General features: G+C 42.1%; 1 protein-coding gene across 1 annotated transcript in view; it reads left to right on the forward strand.

Annotated features, from left to right (window-relative positions):
* The first annotated feature begins 18,648 nt into the window (after window positions 1–18,648).
* ATXN10 (ataxin 10) overlaps window positions 18,649–21,389 on the forward strand; it is a 74,611-nt gene continuing 71,870 nt past the window's right edge. The window contains exon 1 of the mRNA XM_063153942.1: window positions 18,649–18,737. Coding sequence (XP_063010012.1) covers window positions 18,655–18,737 — 83 coding nt within the window. The 5' untranslated portion in view covers window positions 18,649–18,654. The remainder of the gene's footprint in view (window positions 18,738–21,389) is intronic.

A 21,389-nucleotide genomic window follows, 5' to 3' on the forward strand; every position in this document is an offset into this window, starting at 1 on the left:
AGGCACATTTGCAGCCTCTCAGTTCCCTGGAGGCCCAGTTTGTCAGGTGTGCCAGGCCCTTTGCTGCTCAGACACTGGACTGGACCAATTATGTGTCATCTCTAGAATAAACCAAATATTCTGAAGGGGGCCTGGTCCTAGTTGTCTGTTGCAGACATCTTTTATGAAAAATCCTTGCCTTGGGATTTTTCCTCCTGAGAGGCTGAGAAGCCTCAGGGACAAAATGTAAACAATGATTATCTGCTGCTGTGGAATGCAACAGGTGCATCTGAGATTGGCTCATGTGGTTGTTTCTAATTAATGGCCAATCACAGCCCAGGCAGAGAGTCTGAGCCACAAACCTTTGTTATCATTCTTTCTTATTCTATTCTTAGCTTGCCTTCTGATGAAATCCTTTCTTCTATTCTTCTAGTATAGTTTTAATGTAATATATATCATAAAATAATAAATCAAGCCTTCTGAAACATGGAGTCAAATCCTCATCTCTTCCCTCATCCTGGGACCCCTGTGAACACTGTCACAGTTGTCATACAAACTTTGAGCAAAAAGCTGATAAAAAGATAAGAAATCTTAGAATGGAAAATGGAGTTTGAAGGAAAAGTGTAGGCAGCCAATGCTATTATAAGGCTGCTGAAATTAACTGTTTGTGTTCCAAGAAAGGGCATTTATTTATACAAAATCTCCCAAATCCAAGGCGATTCTGTTCCACAGGTGGCCATGTAAATGTGGCACTCAGGCTGTTCTGCTGCAGGAGTCTGGCTTCAGCTATATTGCTTGAGAGATTGCAGGTGTCCTACAGCAGCACAGAGCTGTGACTGTGCTTACTCTGAGATTATATTTTGAAATGGGAATAATGAATTCAGAGTAGAGCTGAAGGAGCTGCATGACTTTACTTGGTTCTAGTTGTGTTAGTGGATTAAAATGGCATTGCACAATAGCAGATCTGTACTTGACATCCCAAGTTTTCTTCCTTAAAGGATTTTCCATGCCTTCAGCTGCCTTTTTTTTTTTTTAACTTGTGGTAAGAGTTAGGATGCCAATTTGGATGGGTTAGATATGCATTTCAGCAATATTACGATTACTTTTTCTTTAACTTTTTAAATTTTGATATATGAAATACAAATTTTTACAAATTCAACCAAATTAACTGGCTTTAAAACCATAATGCATGTTCATTTTAGCAGTAGATCTGTAAGGAAAGCAAAATAAGGTGTTTGTTGTTAAAAGCTGCACACAAAAAGCTCTTTGTAATGCATGGAAGGAAGCTTGATCTGGTCTGGGAGAAATCAGTGCCATCCACTTGGAATTCATCCATCAGCAATTAGCATACCTCCACCCACATCTTCTTTGCAGGATGCGCCCATTTTTCTGCCCCAGTGAAATGGAGCTGTGCAGTATGGCAGAGCATGGCCAGATGCTCAAAGGAGCCAGCACAAACCAGAGGAATCAGCCTGGAGCAGAGCCCTGGGACTGTGGGAGGAATGATGCTGTGCTCCCACTGAGTCTCATTTTTACACTGCAGTGTATTTCCCCAAGCATTTATGCACTATTTTGTCTTGCCAGCATCTCAGGGCTGACAAATTATGGGCAGAAGCAAGAGCCAGACTATCCACCCCAATCCTTTGCAGAGATAATATTCCTGCATTTAAGGAATTTCACCTCATCCCAGGCAGGTAATGGAAAGCAGGTCCAGCAGCTCTGCTCTCTTCACTTCTGCATTTTCCAGGTATCTGCTCACTCTCCACGCACTGAGAGCACTGCTCTGCCCCACAGCTGTTTCTGGCCCTCCTTGGGCTCCTGAGCTGCCCCTGGCAGTGGGATGCGAATTTGGGAAAGTGGGGCTTGACTGCAGATGTGAGGCAGCTTTAGGAGTCTTAGTCCAGTTAAACTCCTCTAGCTAATGCTGGAGTTTTTTGCTAAACCAAGATAGGAGAGAATCCTGAAGTCAAACCAATTAAAGGAACAAAGTTTCCCTCTCCGCTCTGAAGAGTTTAACCCACAGGCCAGTACATTTAGTTGACAGAGGGATTGGAAAATCTGATACTTGCAGACAGATGCAGACATGTATAAGATACATAAAGTAGTTACCTGTAGGCATGAGGATTAGCATACAAACATTCTGAGATTTGTCCTTGCAAAGATGAGAATACCAGCTCAAATATTGAAGTGGTGGTTTCTATATATCACAGCTAGCCCAAATCCCTACTGCCCATCTCTGTTCAGGTGCCTGAACTGCCTCCTTCAGGAACCTTGCTGGAGCCTGTATTCAGAATTTTGACCATAGTGGATTTTTGCCATTGGGAAAACCAACACACTGTGGAAGGAAGAAAAAAATTAGGATGGATTACACAGGGATTGCCTGACTAAAATGCTACCAGCTGTGTGTTGGAGCAGGGAGTTCTGTTACTGCAGGGAGGAAAGGAAGAAAAATGCCCACTTTGTTAGCTGAGAAAACCCAATTTGTAAAGTTCAAATCTGCATTCTGACCAGAGTCCAGGGTTATTTTGATCAAAGGGGTGAGTACAGCTTGCTGAGAGACAAAAACAGGCAGGGAGGGAGCCAAGGCTTTCAGCCACCAGCTTTTCATATTTTGGGAGCATTGAGCCTGGATATGGCAGTCTGGGAGTGAATAAGAGCACAAAGCAGGCACATTTGGGGGCAATGAGGCTCTTCTAGGTAGATAAGGCACTGGGAGGAGATTAGATTGCAGTGTGTTGATGGAACATGGGTTTTGGGGAGCGGCAGGAGGAACAGAAAGAAAAAGACAATAAAATGTGCAGAAGATAAGGTTTTGACAGTATTGTCAATTATTAGAATTTCTGGATTTCCGGGAGAGCTCTCCTTGTCCAGCCAATGGTGAAATTCCCTGCTGCTCCCAAGGAGCTGTGTCCTTGCAGGAGGTGCAAGGGATTTGAGGTGATGGTTACTGCAGCAGAGAAGGGCCAGTTCAAAATCCCACTTGATTTAAGGCAGTGAACCATACCAATGGAAGTGTTTATGATGTTGTAAAAGAAGCATCTGCATTGCTCAGGGTTATTTTAAAACTGTCTTTACTGAATCACTGTCTGAGGCAACAATATGAATTTGACAGCACAAACCACTCCTGCTCACCCCTTTTTCATTTTTTAATCTCTCTGCATGTTGTGCTTTTGTCCTGAAAAAATGAAAATAAGTGGTTCTAACAACAACATTTATTTGAAGAAATGAAAATGCTGATAGAAGGGAATGGCTCAGCAGCAGAGAGCAATTTGGCACCTAGGGCTGCAGAGGCTACAGAGAGCTTCAAGTGCTGCATTCCCAATGAGAATACCACTATTGATTTATTTCATAACTTCACCTGCCTCTCACTGATAGATGGCTGCTTGTTTTGATCCCTGGAAAACAGTTCTGCACAATAACATAGGTGCATTGAATGCTCCAAAGGTCAGGCAGCTTGAGCATGGGAAAATATTTGTGAATGAGGCCCCAAAAAAACTACTGAAAGAGGTGATTTCTGGCTCAAAGATTAGTCTTCATTTAGAGACTGAGAATTTATTGCTGCCCAAACCAGCATTATCAGCTTTCTGTCAGCAACAATCATCAGGATTTCCTTTCCCAATCAACATGAGCTGTGACCTCATCGCTGCAAAGGTGAAACCCTGACAGGGATTAAAGGCTAATAGAAAGAAATGAGGTAGCAGGGCTGAACAAAGAGGAGCTTGTTACACAGCAATGGCCAGCTCAGGCAGAATGTTGCAGCTGAAACACGAGCCACTGAACTGAAGGCAGAAAGGAGTATTTTTGAGAGCCTGAGCAATGCTGGGTCTCCCCATCTTTCAGTGGAGAAGGAAGGCAGACTGCTGTCCTTGCCATCAGAAATTTTTGAAGTGGGATTAGCATAGCCTTGTGGTTTGTCAAGTGTTTAATTGCAATTCTGCAGGGATGCAGGCTCAAAGGCACTGGAAGCCAGTTTAACAATCATGCCTATCATTACGGACACCAAATTGCTCCTGTGCACAAATAATATTCAGTAGCCTCAAACAGAGAGGCTGAGTCTAGGGCAAGGTTTAGAACGTGAAAAGTGATGAAAGGTAAATACATGTCTGATATTCATCAAAGCAACTTCATCCATGGTGGAAGAGTGAAAAGAGGTAAAAATGGGTTTATGTTGTTGATCTGTGAGTTGCTGTTTTTTCACTCATCCCCCAAGTCCCTGGAACCAACAAGTGAGACCATTTTTTGGGGGGGGATTCCTTTCTCTTAAAGGTCACTCCTGACTGCCACAATATCTTTTTATCTTTTGGTTCAATTCCCAGTGCAAGCCATATGTATCATAACTTTCAATGGACTCTGGATAAGTCCCTTTGTCAGTCACCAACACACCCCTGCTTTTTTCAGTAGACTTGAGCTGTATTCCAGATCCAAGTCTTTTAGAGGTTTATGGCATCCAGGATGCTTTCTGCATGTTTCAAATATCTTCAGCCCACCAGCACAGGATAGCATCTCCTTGTGCTGTGTGCTGGGCCCTTTCAAAGAGGGACAGGATCATTTGGCCTCTCAAAGGAGCACAGAAATCCCCTAACAGTGCTGGGGGTATTTGACACCTCATGGCATGGAGTCTCTGGGCTGCAGTCTGTTCTGAGGCTGCAAGTGGAGGATTAGAAACCAAATCCATCTCAAACAAGCAGGAATACTATTGAATTCGATGTGGACCAGATACTGTCATATTCCACATGGTGTGCTTTGAGCACCTCTCAATCCAGCACAGAGAATCCAAGCGATTCTTAAGCAGAAAGGATGAAAGGAAACATTCTTGTTATAAGTAGATGCATAAATCAGGTTCCTTGCTGATACTGAGGAGAAACTATTCAGAGTAAAAATATCTCCAGCCTACACATTACAGAGCTTTCTGTGAGGAATCAATGCTCATTTTTGTATTTTGGAGATTAATGTCAGCACAAATACAACAAGGTGAAGTCCTTTTCTTGTAAAGAAATCCCCATCTCAAGCAGTCTGGTTGATTCCCAGCTCCCAAAAGGTGGAGCTGCAGGAACAGCCTTTAGCAGCTTCTGAAATGTTTGTGAGCTTTCTCCAAAGCCTGGGGTCAAGCCATGTGGATAATCCCCAGCCCAGCATTAGGATGCAATGTTCAGAGCTGCACAGGGTAGCCTGGCTGAAATTCAACTAATGATGGAAACCTCTGCAGCAGCTTTTGAAGGCTGGGCAAAGTCAGTGTCCTTTCTGGGCTGGTTTGGGTGATTTGACATGGCTAAAACTTTACACTCAATGGCAGCAAGATATTTAATTGTATGAAAACCTTAGAAATTTTAGATTTAACGATGCTATGGTTTGAGTTCCTTTCATTTAGTACTCTCAGCATAAATAAATATGAAGCTGACAGGGGTAGAGGAATAATGAGCCCTGCAGCAAAACCCAAAGCTATACCCAGCATTGAAAGTGACAAGTTTCAGGTTTGTCAGACAGTTTTCAGAGAGAAAGACACATACATAATGCCGAACTGAAGGGGAAATCTAAGTAGGTACAATGTAATTACCAGGCCAGGAAACTGGGCTAGGATCTTTATGAAAATGGCATAGATTGATGTTTGGCAAACTAACTGCCATGAATAATTTATTAATTTATATGATTTCTTTTGTTTTGAGTTTCATTTTTAGTGACTTGATGGAAGGAAAAGAAAAGAGAAACCTTAACTTTGTTTGCAGGTGACCACCTGCAAATGAAGTTAGTTTTTTCTCTTTTTTTCCCTCCATCAAGTCATCAGAGGTAATTAAACAGGATCCATTTCAGCTGCTGCCTTTCTTGCAAAGTTCTTGTTTTGATCAACTTAATTTTGCTCATGATATTTCTTCTTCATGCAGAAATAACACAGGCACAAGAAAACTAGAAAGAATGCAAGGCTTTAGTCTATTTTAAAGTTGGGTTTGAGCATTTTTTACTAACTGAGAATGGAGAAAGTTTTGCAGATTTTTGCAAAATGGGATTATTTTAACAACAAAATCAAAAGTCTCATATCTCTTGTTCCCATGTCTTTGTCAGGAGTGAAACTGGAAATTTCACACTGGCCTAAGGCACCTGTATCTCCCTCAGCTCCCAAGGCATACTGGCAGTTCTACCAAACCTCTGTCCTACTGAATTAAGATATGTTCCTTTGAGATCTTTCCTTGGTATGTTTGAGTACCTTTTTATTTGTATTTATAATCAACTTGAAAGCATGCCAAGGGAAATAGCTGTGCCCTCCACAACAGGGCCTATTAAAGGCAGAGCTCAGCATTACTCAGCTACAACTATCAGAGCCTTCCTCATTTCCTCCCTTTCTCTGCAAACACACTCTAATCTGGAGTGAGCTAGAACTATATTTTTCCCCCCTGCACATATTGAAGACAGACTTGGTGTTTGTCTTGGCCTGACATGGCATTTGTGAGGATGAACCACAGGCATGTGTACTCCTGCTAGGCTGAGCTAGGGAAAAGTGTGCTAAAATCAGGAAAATCCTTCTTCCCCTCTCCCTCTGCTTCCAAACCAATAAGGCAGGGGGGAAAACACCCTTCAGGCTTCTCCTTTGCAGCCTGTGGCCACAAATTCCTCTCACCTCTTTGACATGCACACATGAGGGCCCTTCACAGGGCTGGGGACTGTCATGGTTGCACGAGCAAGTTTTGGGAGGTGGCTTTTCATGGGTGCAAGGGGAGGAAGACAGAAGCGGCCAGACATGGATGGCACTTTTGCCTTCTCCTCCAGTAATTTGTGAGGCAACACAGCTAAACTTGAATGGAAGAGAGGATAACATGCCCTTAATATGGGCAGTAATTGAGCATATTCCCAACTAGGACACAGTGGGGAGATCTCTCCAAGGAGGCAGTCATAACTCTGTACCTGAATTTTGTTTATGGTGTGCTCCTGGAGCAGCCCTGCTCCTAGCTCCAGTAACTTACTGTGATGAGCAAAATTCCATGTCATTTTACAAAGATGTTCTGTAGTAAGGTTAACCTGAAATGTACAAAGGAGTGGTTTGGTGTGTGGGGCAGGGAATGAATTGTGGGACCTTTTCACTCGATGGTCACCAGTTCAGGTCTCACCCAAGCTGGTACCAGCCAAACTCCCCTGAACAGACTCTCCTTTTCTTGGGTGCCTTTCACAGGGAATTGTGGCTTTTTCACTGCTGCTGAAACATCCAGTACAAACAGCCCCCTGATTGATAAATTCCCAGAGACAGACTGGTCCTGTACCAACAGAGCCAAGAACTGATCCCTTTTCAACAGGGACCATCTTATGGTACTGCCTTTGCTGAGGGACATCAGTGCTGGAAACTGAGTGCCCATTGAGCAGGATATTTCCGTCCCATTTTATGTATGGAAAAAGCTCCTGGGATACTGCCCTGGTGGTATTTCTGCTGTGCTCATTCTAGGGGCAATCCCAGAAATTACTTTGCAGTAAATGCACACTGATGTAAGAGGAGATGAAATTAGAGTGGGTATATGTGAATCATGTCTGTAGAGTGTAAGGGCTTGTCAAAAACCACTATAGAGCAAACTGTGCTGGGCTCAGTCCCTCTGCACTGGCAGAGATGCTCAAAACTGCAGCAACTGGACTGAGAGGTGGGAATGGCTACTGTGCATGAAGATGCTTGTCCTTGTTTGAGGCCAGTGGCAGCTTCTTGATGCCCTAATAACTTCGGTTCTCAAAAAAACATCTACTTTCCACCTGTGCTCAGCAGTGTCTTGCTCATTTCCTGGAGGTAACTCCTATAAAGTATCTTGATTTGCAGTATGACTGGAAAAGATATTGTCAGTTTAGCTCATTAGATCCTTTGAGTAATTAACAGTATTATTTCTGCTGCTAAATCAGCAAATTTGATCTGTATTTTTTTTTACAATGTTCCTCGAGACTGTGATATTGGCACTTAGTATTTGCAGCATTCTGTACTTATATTGTGATTACAAAAGTAGTTGTGTGTTGTCATTCCTACCCAGATTAGGATACACTCTATTTACTCCTGTTTTATCCAGATGCTGCAAATCCTTTAATGAACTTTTCTTTCCTCCTTCAAATGAAAATGCTCATAAACATTTTAATCCTCACTTCAAAACTGGGGAAATTTCAGAGAATAATCTACCCAATAAGGAAAAAGAAATTGTTACTGTTTTTGTAAAAAAATTTGAAAATCACTTTATTTGATCTAAATTCAAAAATGTGCAAAGTTATATCATCCAAAATTTAGAAAGCTTTCCAAAGAAAGTTTTATTGACTCTAACAAACTGGATATGGTGTGCTGGGAGGTTTCTGTGATTCTGAAATGGATAAAACCTCTTTACGTTTAAGGTTAGGAAGAGCTAACTGAGACGGTCACTTCAGCGTCTCCTCTAAGTAAATTATTAAGAATGCAAAGGTAGAAAAATCAGGAAACTGCAGTTAATATGTTTCCCTGATAGATTCCTCAGTCATTTATACCTCCTCTTTTTGTTTAATCATTAAATCAGTCAATCTTTTCTGCTTCACACGTATCCAACTTCTATCGCTGTGTAGCGATCTCAGGCAACTTTTCTCTCAGAAACCCTGCAGGGATTAACAAGATGTTTTTATAAATCAAAGGTGAAAAAATCAAGAAAAGAGAAGAAAAGAGTTGGTTTTTTTTTTTTTTCTGTTAGCAGACTGGCTTTATTTTCTTTGGATTTTTTCCCCTTTACTATCAATAAGAAAAAATAATCTCCCTACGTGGCTTACTGTGAAGTGCTCTTCGCAAGTTTCTTAAATGAAAAAGACAAGTAGGATGGTGGTTTTAAAAGAGATTATTGGACAGAGTGTCTGGAGAGGTTGAAATACAACTTTAAATAGAAGGTATTTTTAAGAATTTGGGCTTGAGGGAAAAAAGTTGCTGTCAGCTCAACTCTTTGTTTGCCAGAGGTCAATGAATGATGAGGAAGAGATTACACAGCACGCAAATAATGTTGAATAACGAGTTTGAAACCCTTCTGAAACTTTAAGCTTGTGTTTACTCCTTTTGTTTCTTCTGCATTGGTCTGAAAAAATCTTTTTAATCAAAAAAATCAACTTCTGGAACAAATACTGATTTGTCATGTAGAGCACAGGCCTCAACAAATGTTCTTGCTGTTTCTGGCCTCAGCAGACTGAGTGTGTGGTTATGGCTGTGCTGTGCTCAGAGGATGTACTCTGCAGGGATTGGTCCATCCACCCCTTCTTGGGAATGTTTTCCCTTGGATGTAATCCTCTAGAGCTATCCATGACTGGCATCTTCCTGCCCTGTGCTCAGGTGGGTCTGGACAGCCCTGTGCTGTCCCAGGATGGGACAGAAAGGATGCAGATGTCACTCTGTTCATGAGCTCCCTGTGGTTTCCTTGGGTATGTTTGAGTTCTGAGCTATCACAGTGCTACAGGTGCTGTGCCATCTGCCCAGAACAAACTGCAAAGTTTATCTTCCTTTCCAGCTCTGACTTGTCTTCCCAAAATTCACAATGCTCTGTGGGAAGGTGGCAATGCAGGTTATCACACCCTGCCCTCCCACACTTCCTGTCCCTTGCCCCTGCAGGCCCCATCTCCTGTCTTGTGTCAGGGTATGTGCTGAACCATTCCATGGTGAATCAGCATCAGGAACTAATAAAAATAACATCAAGAATATGATCATGCAAAATTGGAGCTGTTAAATCCAGCCCACAGGGATGAGGTGTGGGACACCAGCAACCAAGAGCGGCAGGGGGAGGAAGAGGGGCAGAGAGTCCTGGAGTCAACTTCCAGCTTTCCCGCTGGATCAGCCCTCTCAATCAGCTTCTCTTCTACTGGGTCACTGACTGATAGACCTCAAACAATGGAGAAAGGATGGGGAGTGGCCCCCAGGGCAAAGCAGGACTTCCCCTTTCTGTCAGCTCCAACATCAATCTGCAGCCATCACGTGCACCTGGCTCAGCTCTCTGAGCCAGAGCACCAGCAATCACCACTGCAGGAAGGAGGCCAGACCACTTCAGACTATTTACATCATCTTTGGCTTCTGAGAGTTCAGTATCCTGCAGGATATTCACTGTTTTTCTGTCCATCCTTGCCTACCTGCCAGGGAATACCATGGGTAGAAGTAGGGCTGTGAGGTGCATTGCCACCTCCTGTTGATGTTTGCCACTGCACCAAGTGCTGAAATACATCCCAGTTAATGACACCCCAGTAAAATGTGCCAGAATAGATCTATATTGCCCATGTTTAAAGGAATATGTGAGAGGACAGCCTGTTGAGAATGAATGTATCCTCTGAAATAAGGAACTCCTTAGAAAGGTTCCTTCCAGCACATTAACAAGTATCAATACTGGAGTAAAGCAACCCAGCTTGTTTAAGACTGGGATCTTTGTTAAACAGTGAATGCAAGCTGAATGTACTGTTGTGTTTAAATCTCTGCTGTCATTAATGGGATGGGAGAGGGGAGGAAGAAAGGACAGAAACAACCCATTCATGATGAAACCAGTCACTGTTTCTTCCTTTACAAACAAAGGAGGGGGAAAAAAGGAAAAGAGCTCTCATAAGAACCTGTATGAATTTCCTTAAGAGAGTGTACTTTAGATGGAGAATAAGTTAAATTCTGCAAGATGTTGGGGTTACCAGGGTAACAATGTTTTGAATGCAAAACCAAATAGATGTATGAGCCCAAAGTAAATCATTAATGTGCATCAGTATATTTGAGATGGGTTGGAGTGACTTACATATTGTAGCCCTTCTTTATTTAATATTTCAAAAGTGTTCTTTGATTTAAAAGCAAACACTTAATAGGCCTCTTTTCAGACAATTATGCCCCTTTTCTACAAAGCACTCTGAAAAGAGACTAGTCATTGATGCCATCTAATAGAACAAACACACAAATTTGATGGAGTCAAACAGAATAAAGGGGCCTTGGAACATCAAGAAACTTAAACATGGGCGTTATTTTAAGCTTGGTAATCATCCCAAAACTACTCTGTTTCTTGCAAACTTGCATTCAGCACCCTGCTTACATGGTCAATCTGCAATATACTTTTTAACTACAAGGAATATTTCTTGGTAACTATTTTTGAGTTAAATCTTTCTATAATAGATGAAAAGAGTTGTTATAGATAGGTTGGGGTTGGATGCAACTGTTTCCCATGCCAATTATCTTCTTATTCATACTTGTTTTCCTCATTTAATACAATTTATTCAGTCCAGGAGATGTCTTCACAGTAGCATGATAAATAACAGCAAAAGTAAGTTAAATGGTCAATTGAAGAGATCTCTTACAGGATCCCTAAATTAGCCCTGGCAAGTACTGAACCTCTGCTGGTTAACAGTTGCTAGTAACTGTGAGTGGTGATTGCTTCCTTCCCAACATTTCTTCCCATCCTCATTGCTATTCTAGGGACATACTCAAAGCTTGGGCTTCATAATTAGTAGGAATAAAACATGGTCATTTAACAATGCCACTAAGCTGGAACAAATGGAGTTACTTTGCTTATTGAAGTTTGGGGCAAACACCAGAGAATAATATCCTAGAAGAGAAAAAGCATACTTCATGCCTAAGGTTATGGAAGGGAATTAAACTCTGACTTGCAGTTAAAAAATCATTATAACTACTTTCCTTAGTTCAATAAAAGAAATTCAGTTCTTGCCTGAAAGAGGAAATGTTAAATTTGTGGCAATTTATTGAATGCTGGAGTTTTTTCAGTTCACAGTGCACTTGAATGATTATAAAAAACCAAATTCTTAAGAGCTGAAGTAGTGTTTCTTCCAAGGATTATTTTTGGAAGCTCCTATTTGCTGGGTGTTATTTGTGTCCCTTTCCAAGTGGATACAAACAGGAAAAAGGAGGTTCACCAATGTGAATAAGAACTCCTCTGGCTCCTGCAGCTCTGCTAGTGGTCTGACCAAACACACCTTTCTGGGGGAGAGCAGCTGCATGGCTAAAGGTCAGCACCAGAGGAAGGGGAGCTCTGCCTCCTTCCCCGGGAAGCTCCAGCCAGATGACAGCACCACACCACATCACTGCTGACAGCTCCCTGAGCAGATTCCTTCCATGGGCAATTAGCCTTCACAAAGCATGAACAGACTAGTTTTCTATGAGGAGACTGAATTTTAGCTGACAAATTAGACAGGTTCCCTGAGGCCAGAGTTATGCGGCTTTGCCAGTCGCACTAAAAATGTGATTTATAACAGATTCCTCAGCAGAGGCACTCCTTGCTTCAGGAATGAAGGTGCACACTCTACTCAAACTCTACATCTAACATTATGAGCTTAGAAACCTTTGTCTTGTGCAGGAAAAATTGACTGTTACTTGCTTTTGACTTATCAAGTGACTCCTCATCTGTCCATGAATGGATAGTGGGAAACTACAGTGCATATTTAGAAGTCAGGCATGCAGTGGTGTAAATAACATTTTAGGAGGTAAGAGTATATTAGTTTGGGAAATTAAGTCAGATGTAGGTGGATGGAGTTTCTAGCTGTGAAAACAATGCAACAGATTTTGTCTAAGATGTGTTTCTGGCTTTTGATGACTCTGGCATAAAACAGAAGCAGAGGAGCAGAGGTTGTGGTGCACAGGACTGCACTATTTGTATGTGAATATCTCACCCTGCCTATTCCCAGCACTGGGTGCTGTGCAGGTGACTCCTGATGCCTGGGGGTTGTGATGCACCCTGGGGGCAGGATGAGCCAAGGTGGCTGCTCCATCAGTGCAGGGCAAACATAGGTGAGAAGCAAAAATAATGTCTAGCAGACACAAATATAATACTGTGCTTTGCTGCCTTTAGTTCTGCCTTTAAACCAGACGACCCTGAAAGGGAGATGAGAAAAAAAGTTTTCCCAAAGGTAATGGAAGACTCAGAGTTTTTTGCACAGTTGCAGAGTCACAAAAATGATGGGCAAGGAGAAAAAGGAAGAGAGAAGTCAGGTCCCAGACCCAATTCCTGCCAACTGAGGCTCCACCTCTGCCTCATCCCAAGGTTTTCTCCTTGTTTCCCCCTCTGGTGAAACCAGTATTTGTATTCTGTGAATAACAGCACTTGCTCAGATCAAAAACCAGGCTTATCCATCCCTGACAGTGTCTTGAACAGTTCAGTCTGTGTTTGCATGGAATTAACAGTTAATATTTTAATTATTAATTTATATTACTTAATAACTGCCTGCTGTGTTACTGATGTACGAGGCACACTCAGAGCCTGTTAAAGTGTGGGAGGGGAGGCTGACAAACCCTAGGTAGCCTAGATCTAGCAAGTGGATAAGGTGTGGCACGCAGATGCAGACACAGGGGGCTGATCTTATTTGGATGAGTTTTGGACTTAAGGAGAATATTGCACAGGTGAACAGATGGACAAATGCCCCCTTCAATATCTGCTTTTATCTCCATGTGAGCTGGGAAATTTATAACTCTGAAGTATTATTACTCTCAGTCATTAAAGAGTGTGGGATTTTTTAATTTAGAAGGCTGTCACACACCTACAAATAATGACTTCTGCAGAGGCTAAATCTTATAATCAGTAGATGCAAATGGAAACTATCAAACTTGACTTATATTTGTGTCTGCTTAAAAAAGATGTTAGTTAAAAAAAATCCATAACTTATCACTTTAGTTTTCTGATATGACCTGTGGAAAAAGACATATAAAACAGGAATGGATCAAAGCTTCTCTTCAGATACATAGTTAGGCAAATGGTTTTGGACAGCCTTGCATACTGGTTTAAAAGAAACTTAATTTTCCTTTTTGCAGACCCATAGGTATGACAGGGAGGTTTCTTCAGATATTTCTTCAATAGGTTAAGGTTTTGAAATTTAAAGGCAACAAAACACCCTTATATCTGAATCTTTTGAAATCTTCAGATGATATTTGAATAGCAATATTTGTTTTTTTTTTAAAGTTTAGATTGCATGTTTCTTTCAATGAATATTAAGCTAGGATAAGAAAATTCTGAGAAAATAAGTTCTGAGATTTTTAACTAGAACTTCACAAGCTTTGTATTATATCAAAATGAATGCTCACAATTTTCAATAACTTTTTCTTGTAAGTATCGAAGCTTTTCTTATAGCTGAAAATTTTGATAAAGGGCTAAAGAAAAAGATTCCGTAGAACTGAAGTTTAACCCTTTATTTCTCAGTTGTCAGTCTAGCAACTCTATATAACTGCATATATTTTCTCCTTAGAGATAAATAGATGTATGCAGCAACTTCTAGTTACCAGTAGCATCTTCTCAAATATTATTTCTTAAGATGACATTAGACTGGCTTTCATAAATTCTGCAAAATCAAACTTTGTACGTATTTGTCTCCTAACATGAAGATACCAATCCGAGGCCTATTGCTCTCACCTAACAAAGCTTATCTGCTGACAGATGTCGTACATAAAGGCTGAGCTTATTGGGATTTAAAATCCTAAATTATCCTGAGTTGGAAGGGATATGTATTCTGTGATTTTAGTGCACAATAAAGATGAGGAAACTAACTCATATTTCACAGATGTAATTAACAAATTAAATGGACTCTACACCGGCAGTGAATAAACTAGACTCTGCACTCGAATGGTTTTAGGCTGAGTTCTGCTGTCCACTATTTTATCTCCACTAGATGTCAGGCGTTTTACAGAGCTGGAGGAGTTTAATCTCTATTTCTTAGTATGAAGCTTGGTGAGGATCACAGCTACAATTCTCCAGCTCCAAGCACCAGCAGTAACCCAAAACAGGAGACACTCTGAGTCGCTGTATGGGTTTTTCTTGCTCTTCGTTCTTTTATGCCTTGTTTTTTCCCTGCAGCAAATTTCTCAGCATTGACAAGGTACACCAATGCTGGTAAATGGGAGCACTTCCAAGGAATGTGGGATTCCCTGTGGGCATTTCCCTTTGCTCCTCCATTCATTGGCTTGACACATCTGCTCAGGAAGACTACATAACTGGTGAGTTCCTCAAAAATATTCAAGCATTCACCTCTTCACTCTGAGAACGACCAGGTGGTGGGGAACTTCTCAGTTATTTCTCCTCCATAGCAGGGATATTTATTTCTATTTTCTGGGAATGAGATACAATTTCAGTGAGTATTCCCATCTCTCCAACAGCATCTTTGTGAGATATCTGAGGGAGCCAGGTTGGTCTCCAAGCTTAGCAGATGAATTACATTTTCCAAGTATGAGAAGGCAGATAGAATTTCCAGGGCTTTGCACAGGATTTTTTAAGACTTTGCTCACAGATGCTAAGCAGTGGCTGCCACAGTCCCCAAAAGGTGAGTTTCCCATGTGGAGCTTTGCAAACACAGAGCAATCCCAGCAGGTTTAATGTGCATGTGGAGAGTGACTCCACACTGTGCAAGAGCAATGAGTCTGCTTGAACTCCCTGTCCTGTGCCACAGAGTGACTCCACAGAAGCACAAAAGCCTGGTGAGCTCAGCACAGAGGTGATTTATGTGCACTGGCTTAATAGCAGCTTTTTGGCTGTTCAGTTGTCTGGGCTGCAATGAAAACCAGGAAAATCCAAGATTTTCACACGAGAGGTGAGATCTGATTGTATTTGTATGGGAAATCTACATTATATGGCAAAAGTGTCAAATCTAGCTCCCACTCCACTGCTTGTGGGAGCATTTTCACACTGGCCTCTAGGACTTAAAGTAACACTGGATGGTGGAAAAGTCACAAGAGGAGACTCATAACTGCATGCTCTCCCCTTCACAATCCTCCTCAACAATCCCTCTTTACCACACAACCTTAAACAAGACCCTTAGAACTTATTTCAGATATATTGTGTCTATGAAGCATTTCTGCAAGCTCATTGCTTACTGCCACATTCCCCACATCCACCATTTTTCCTTCAGCCTTGTGACTGAAGTCAGTGGCAGCCTGCCTTGTGGAGAGAGATGTCCTTTCCTGCTTTGTGTAGGCCCTTGTGCATCCCTGTCCTTTCCTACAGAAATTAAACTGTGGGAACCAATTTCATTCCCCTGCAGCAGTGTTAAACTATATACTACTCACTGCCATAGAATCATGGAGTGGTTTGTGTTGGAAGGGACCTTAAAGAGAATTTAATTCCACTCCCCTGCCTTGGGCAGGAGCACCTTCCTCTAGAACAGTTTGCTTCAAGCCCTGTCCAATTTGACCTTGAACACTTCCAGAGATGGGGCATCACCTGACACTCAAGAAGAGGCGGAATTTTTAAGGTATAGTTTTATCCAAATTTGTGTTAACTCTGTAACAGGGACATTCTCTATCCATGAGAATAAATTTCTAAGCAGAAGGAGGCCTCTCCCTGGCACCTCATAGCATGGGGAAAACTGCAGGATGACACAAGTTAACACACACAAAACCTCCTTGCATTAAGCACCATCCTTCTTACAATTCAGCTGCATTTTCTTCTGTACCAGACAAAGCCTTGACTCTAAATTCTACATATTATAAATCAATTGGTACATGAATTCATGTACCACAAAATTCCCCAGGCTACCAGGAAACCAGACTTTGGTTACCAGATACCCTCAGCAGCATCTTTTTCACCCAGCTGACCAGGGCAAGGACAGTGTCTTTCCACAAGCTTATGCCATTGGCTGATATGATGAGGCTAATGCTGATCCCAACAAAAACGCTCCATGCAAATGTGGCATAAAACCTCTGTGAAGGGCAGATGACAGTCACAAAATTCCTCATTGCCTCTAAAAACTGGACCGCATCTAACAAATGAGGGAAGAGTTCCTACAGTGATTCAGAACCTGGAAACTGTGCAGCTGACAGCTTTCATCTGCATCTCCTTCTCAGAAGACATCATTTGTTTCCAGGACAAAATGCAAGGGCTTTGAACCTCTGAGGCCTTGCAGGCCTTTTTTTTCCAGATGGAAGGATTTCTTTCTTATAAAGAATTAAATTTATTTATGATATTACATAACAAACGAGTGACACATAAATGTCAACATCAAAAATAACTGCTCTTTTATGGCCTTCAGACACATGTGTAACACCTCACCTGAAGCCAAATAAACTCTGTAGTTGGCTTCAGATTGCAGTAGTTATTCTTGGGTTTGAGACAGTCTGCAGTATCCATTTCATGTGGATTCTGTTTTACCTCTGGTGTTTAAAAAGATGGTGCTACCTCCTCTCAGATCTGCTCTTCCTCATCTTAGTATAGGTGTTCAGAATTCCTTGGCAAGGTAAGGAATGCCTGTAATTTGCCCAGTGTAAGCAGGAAACTGAGGGCATGATGGCAGGGTATGCTCCACAGATTTAGCAACAGAGGCTAATGAAAAGCATTTTTCCAAGTGCATCGATCAATTTCACTAGATCCCATTAAATAACAGAACAAAAATAAAAGCTTTTGGTCTACAGCTTCTAAAGCTGTGTGGGCTAAATCATACTTAATATAACACAGGCCCAAAATAAGAGTCAGAAAATGAGTATTTATGCCGGAAACGTATAAAATATTTATACTGCAGGATTTGCCTCTTTACTGTAATTTTTTCCAGAGCCCAAATTTTATCTTCTGATGAAAGTTGCCCCCAATAAAAAAGGGGCACAGTCAGTATACATATTGAGATTAGAGCAAGTGGCCCTCTCACAACATTTGAGATAGGAGGGATTCAATGTCTTTGACCTGCTTTGCCTCCTGCAGAGCCAGCATTGCTGGAGTGGGGCAATTTTCTTCCAGAGTCTTAGCTAAGAGAGGTTTTTCCCTTTTCCAGCTTCAAACACTGTTGCCTCAAGAATATAGTCTCTTAATTTGATGGAGAATTTAAAATAAGTTCTGTATAACTTTATTTTCAGATGTTGCTGGCTCTACATGGAGTGTTTCCCTTCTTGTAGTTCCCTAAAGCTGTGCTAAGAAAAATAAATGTTATTTAGACTGTAAACTCTCTGCGGGAAAAGCTGCATCTTTATGGGATCTGCCTGTTTTTCACAGAATTAGGTAGATCAGCTCAACATACAACATATGAGCTTAACATACAACATCCATGAGTTATCTGAAAAAATAATTAAATTTTATAATCTATATAAAAATTGGCTGGACGGTTGAACTCTAAGAGTGTCTTCCCTGTGAGAGTGATTGTCTAATAAAGCTTTCTATAGTGTTTGGCCACAATTAGTCTTTTTAACCATTAGAAGCTAATTTCCCACCCCCACACATGCAGGTTAAGTTTTCATTCATGTTTAGAAAATGCTGAACGATATTTTTAGAAAATAAACATTAAAAATGTAGCGTTTAATTTAAAAATATTTTAAAACCTGAAGCAAAGTAGTATTTACTTCACAGAAAGCCTTGGACTGGGAGGGACCTTAGAAATCGCAGTTTCACATCGCTGCCATAGGCTGAGAAATCTGTATATGATTAGAGTGTTAAGCACGAAATAATTATTCCCGCATTTTATGTGTTGTTATATTAATTTAATATTTGTTTTGTTTAGAGACAGGCATCCCCAAGAGCACACGGGGCGCGCGTGTGGGGCAGCAGCAGCTGCGTGAAGAGAGCGGGCCGCGGTGAGCTTCCTACCGCGGAAACTCAGGCAGGAAAAGAAAAAAAACATGGGAAAAGGAAAGATACAGGAGCTGGTAAGGAAACAGACACGGAAAGCCAGCACATCTCCCGGCCAGAGCGGCCATTTTCCCGCTGGCTCCACGCACCGGCCCGCCCGCCCGGCGGGGCGGCACCGCCGCCATTTCCGCGCGGCGGGGGCGGAGCGGGGCCGGGCCGGGCGATGGCGGCGGCGGAAGCTTTGCCCGCGGCCCGCCTGGAGAGCGTGCGGGCGCTGTCGGGTCTGTTCCGGGAGGCGCAGCCCAGGTAGAGGGGAGCAGGGAGCGGCGGTGCCGGTGGATGTCGGTCAGGGCTCGCCTCGGCTCCCAGCGAGGTCCTGCCCCTCGTGGAGTCGGCTGCGGGCTGGAAAAGGGGCTCTCTGTATCCCCGTAGGGGGTGAATCAAGTCCCTTCTCCTGTCCTGCTCCAGGGGGCCAATGAGGAGCTGCAGTGTGCTCAGTCCTTGTGCCTGTAGCAGGGAGGAAAGGTGTTTGTCTCTACTCGTGGGTGGCACAAAATATCCTGGAGATACAGAATGGCTTGGGTTGCAGGACTATTAAAGCTGATCCCCATCCCACCCTTGCTATGTGCAAGGATGCCTTCCACTATCCCAGGTTGCTCCAAGTCCTCTCCAGCTTGATCTTGGACACTTTGAGGGATGGGGCAGCCACAGCTTCTCTGGGCGCCCTGTGCCAGGAACTCACTAACTTCACTGGGAAAGATTTCTTCCTAACATCCAGTCTAAACCTACTCTGTCAGGCTGACGCCATTGCCCCTTATTCTGTCACGTCAGGCCCGTGTAAGTAACCTCCATCCTCCTTGTAGGCTCCCGTCAGGTACTGGAATGCATCATTTAGGTCAGCCCAAAGCTGCTCCTCTCCAGGCTAAGCACTCCCAAGTCTCTCAGCCTTTCCTAAAAGCAGAGCTGCTCCATCTGTCTAAACAGCTTCGTGCCTTCTCTGGATTCTCTCCATGTCCTTTCTCTGCTGGGATCCTGTGGCTCAGGGCAGCTCTGCAGGTGATGTCTCACCTGAGCAGGGCAGAGAAGCAGAATCCCTTCCCCTGCTGCCCACTGGGGGCTCAGCCCAGCGCAGGGGGGCTCTGGCTCCCAGCACACATGGCCTGGGCATGTCCAGCTCCCCAAATCCACCACCAGCACCCCCAAATTCTTCTCCCACTGCTCATCCCCAGACGTTGTCCTTACTCAGGTGCAGCACCAGCTCTTGGTCTTGTTGTCCAAGTTGTTGACACTTGGCTGTGTAATTTACTTGAGGCTTCCAGTGCTTTTAGTTAATTTCTTTATGCTTCCTTTACTAAGCTACAAAAAGAAAAAAAGGAAAAGGCTTTATTTTGTTCCTGGGAATGTTGTGAGGATAAGTATACTTTAAAGGCTTTTTAGGGACTGCTTACAGGAATGGAGTTGTGCAAGTACCTAAAACATAGAGTGGAAATACAGAATTGTAAATTTGTGGATTTGTTTGCGTCCATCCTGAGTAATTTTGTGATTTTTTTGAACACAGTTTCATTGCTGTTTCTAACTCCATGTTCACTAGAGTAGTATCTTGCAGAGTTTCAGCTTTTTAACAATCAAACAGGTCTTAGAAGGAGTGACAGGAATCTTCCTTTTGGCATGAGTGCAGGAATTCTGACTCTTTGTTTTGACTTAACAAGAAATTATGCATGTCTTCCTTGTCCAAGAGCTGGGCTGCTGTGCCCTTTACTTCTGCTACCTTTTGTATTCCTGCAGAACTTGATGTGGAAATGAAGGACAGGTAACAATAGCAAAATGTGGAGCTGCTGTGTTAGGCACCCAGATACAGGAAACTGAAATTAGTGGAATATCCACAAAGCTGTTCTGGATGGATTTCAAGGGCTGTTTACAATGCAAGGTATTTTTTTAATCTAAAATCCACTTAGGCTCTTTGGCAGTTTTATAAATTTAAAATTAGGGAAGAGATGTTTTCCATTTCAAAAATATATTTTAAATATTTATAGCTGCTTTGTATGTGAATCTTTGTTGTACTGCTAGAAAAAAAAATATTTTTTAAAAAAACTGTTAGTAAGCATTGCTGTGGAACAGTTTTCTGAAGTCAACCTTAGCTGTTTTTTGAATATCAGCTAAATATTTTCTAGTCTTCTTGCTAATTTGAGGATTTTTTATTCAGAAGGACAGTTTTATTTAAATTCCTTTGTAGTACACACTCAAATTGCAGTATTTGAATACTTAGGTGTCAGAGTCACATGTAAATTTTCTCAGGACAGAATCTTCCTCTATCAAACAACATTTAAGTCAGTCTGTGTTCATTTGGAATACCTTTTGCTTGCTTGCTTAGGCTTTGAGGTTTGATTTCTGCCTGGAATGTTCTGGCTTAAGCAGTCTGGATTTTCTTTCATAGTGTTTAAGAGACAGATTTGGAGTTCTGTCTCTTCTCAGTGATGTAAAAAAGTCAACATTTCCTCCCCCATTTACACCGAGGACAGACACTTCCTTGTGTACCCCCTGCAAGGTTTTCATCTTTTATTTTACTGGAAATATCTGTATTCTTAGGTCTTCTTTTACTTTCAATCCAATTTTAAAAGAAGAATTGTCACAGCAGCTCAGCATGCGTCTGATCCAGTGTCTGACTAAAAGTTCTGTTCTGCTGCACAGCTCTGCTAGGAGAGTGGAGCTTTTCCAGCACAAGAATAACTGTTATCCTTTTACCCATTTAGTCACAAAAATGTTCACAGAACATCTTCTGGCTTCTTTAATTTCTCTTTTTACCAATTTAAATAAGTGAATGTTGTACAGTAGTACATCTTGCACTGACCACTGGGTTCTGTGTTTTTTCATTATTGGTTTCATGGGATAATCCAACAAAAGGCACAGGCTGATAGGAGGAAACTGCAGTGGGCTGAGTGGTCCCATTTTAAAGTCTGC

The sequence above is a fragment of the Melospiza melodia genome, chromosome 4 (assembly GCF_035770615.1).
Source record: "Melospiza melodia melodia isolate bMelMel2 chromosome 4, bMelMel2.pri, whole genome shotgun sequence".
Lineage (NCBI taxonomy): Eukaryota > Metazoa > Chordata > Aves > Passeriformes > Passerellidae > Melospiza > Melospiza melodia.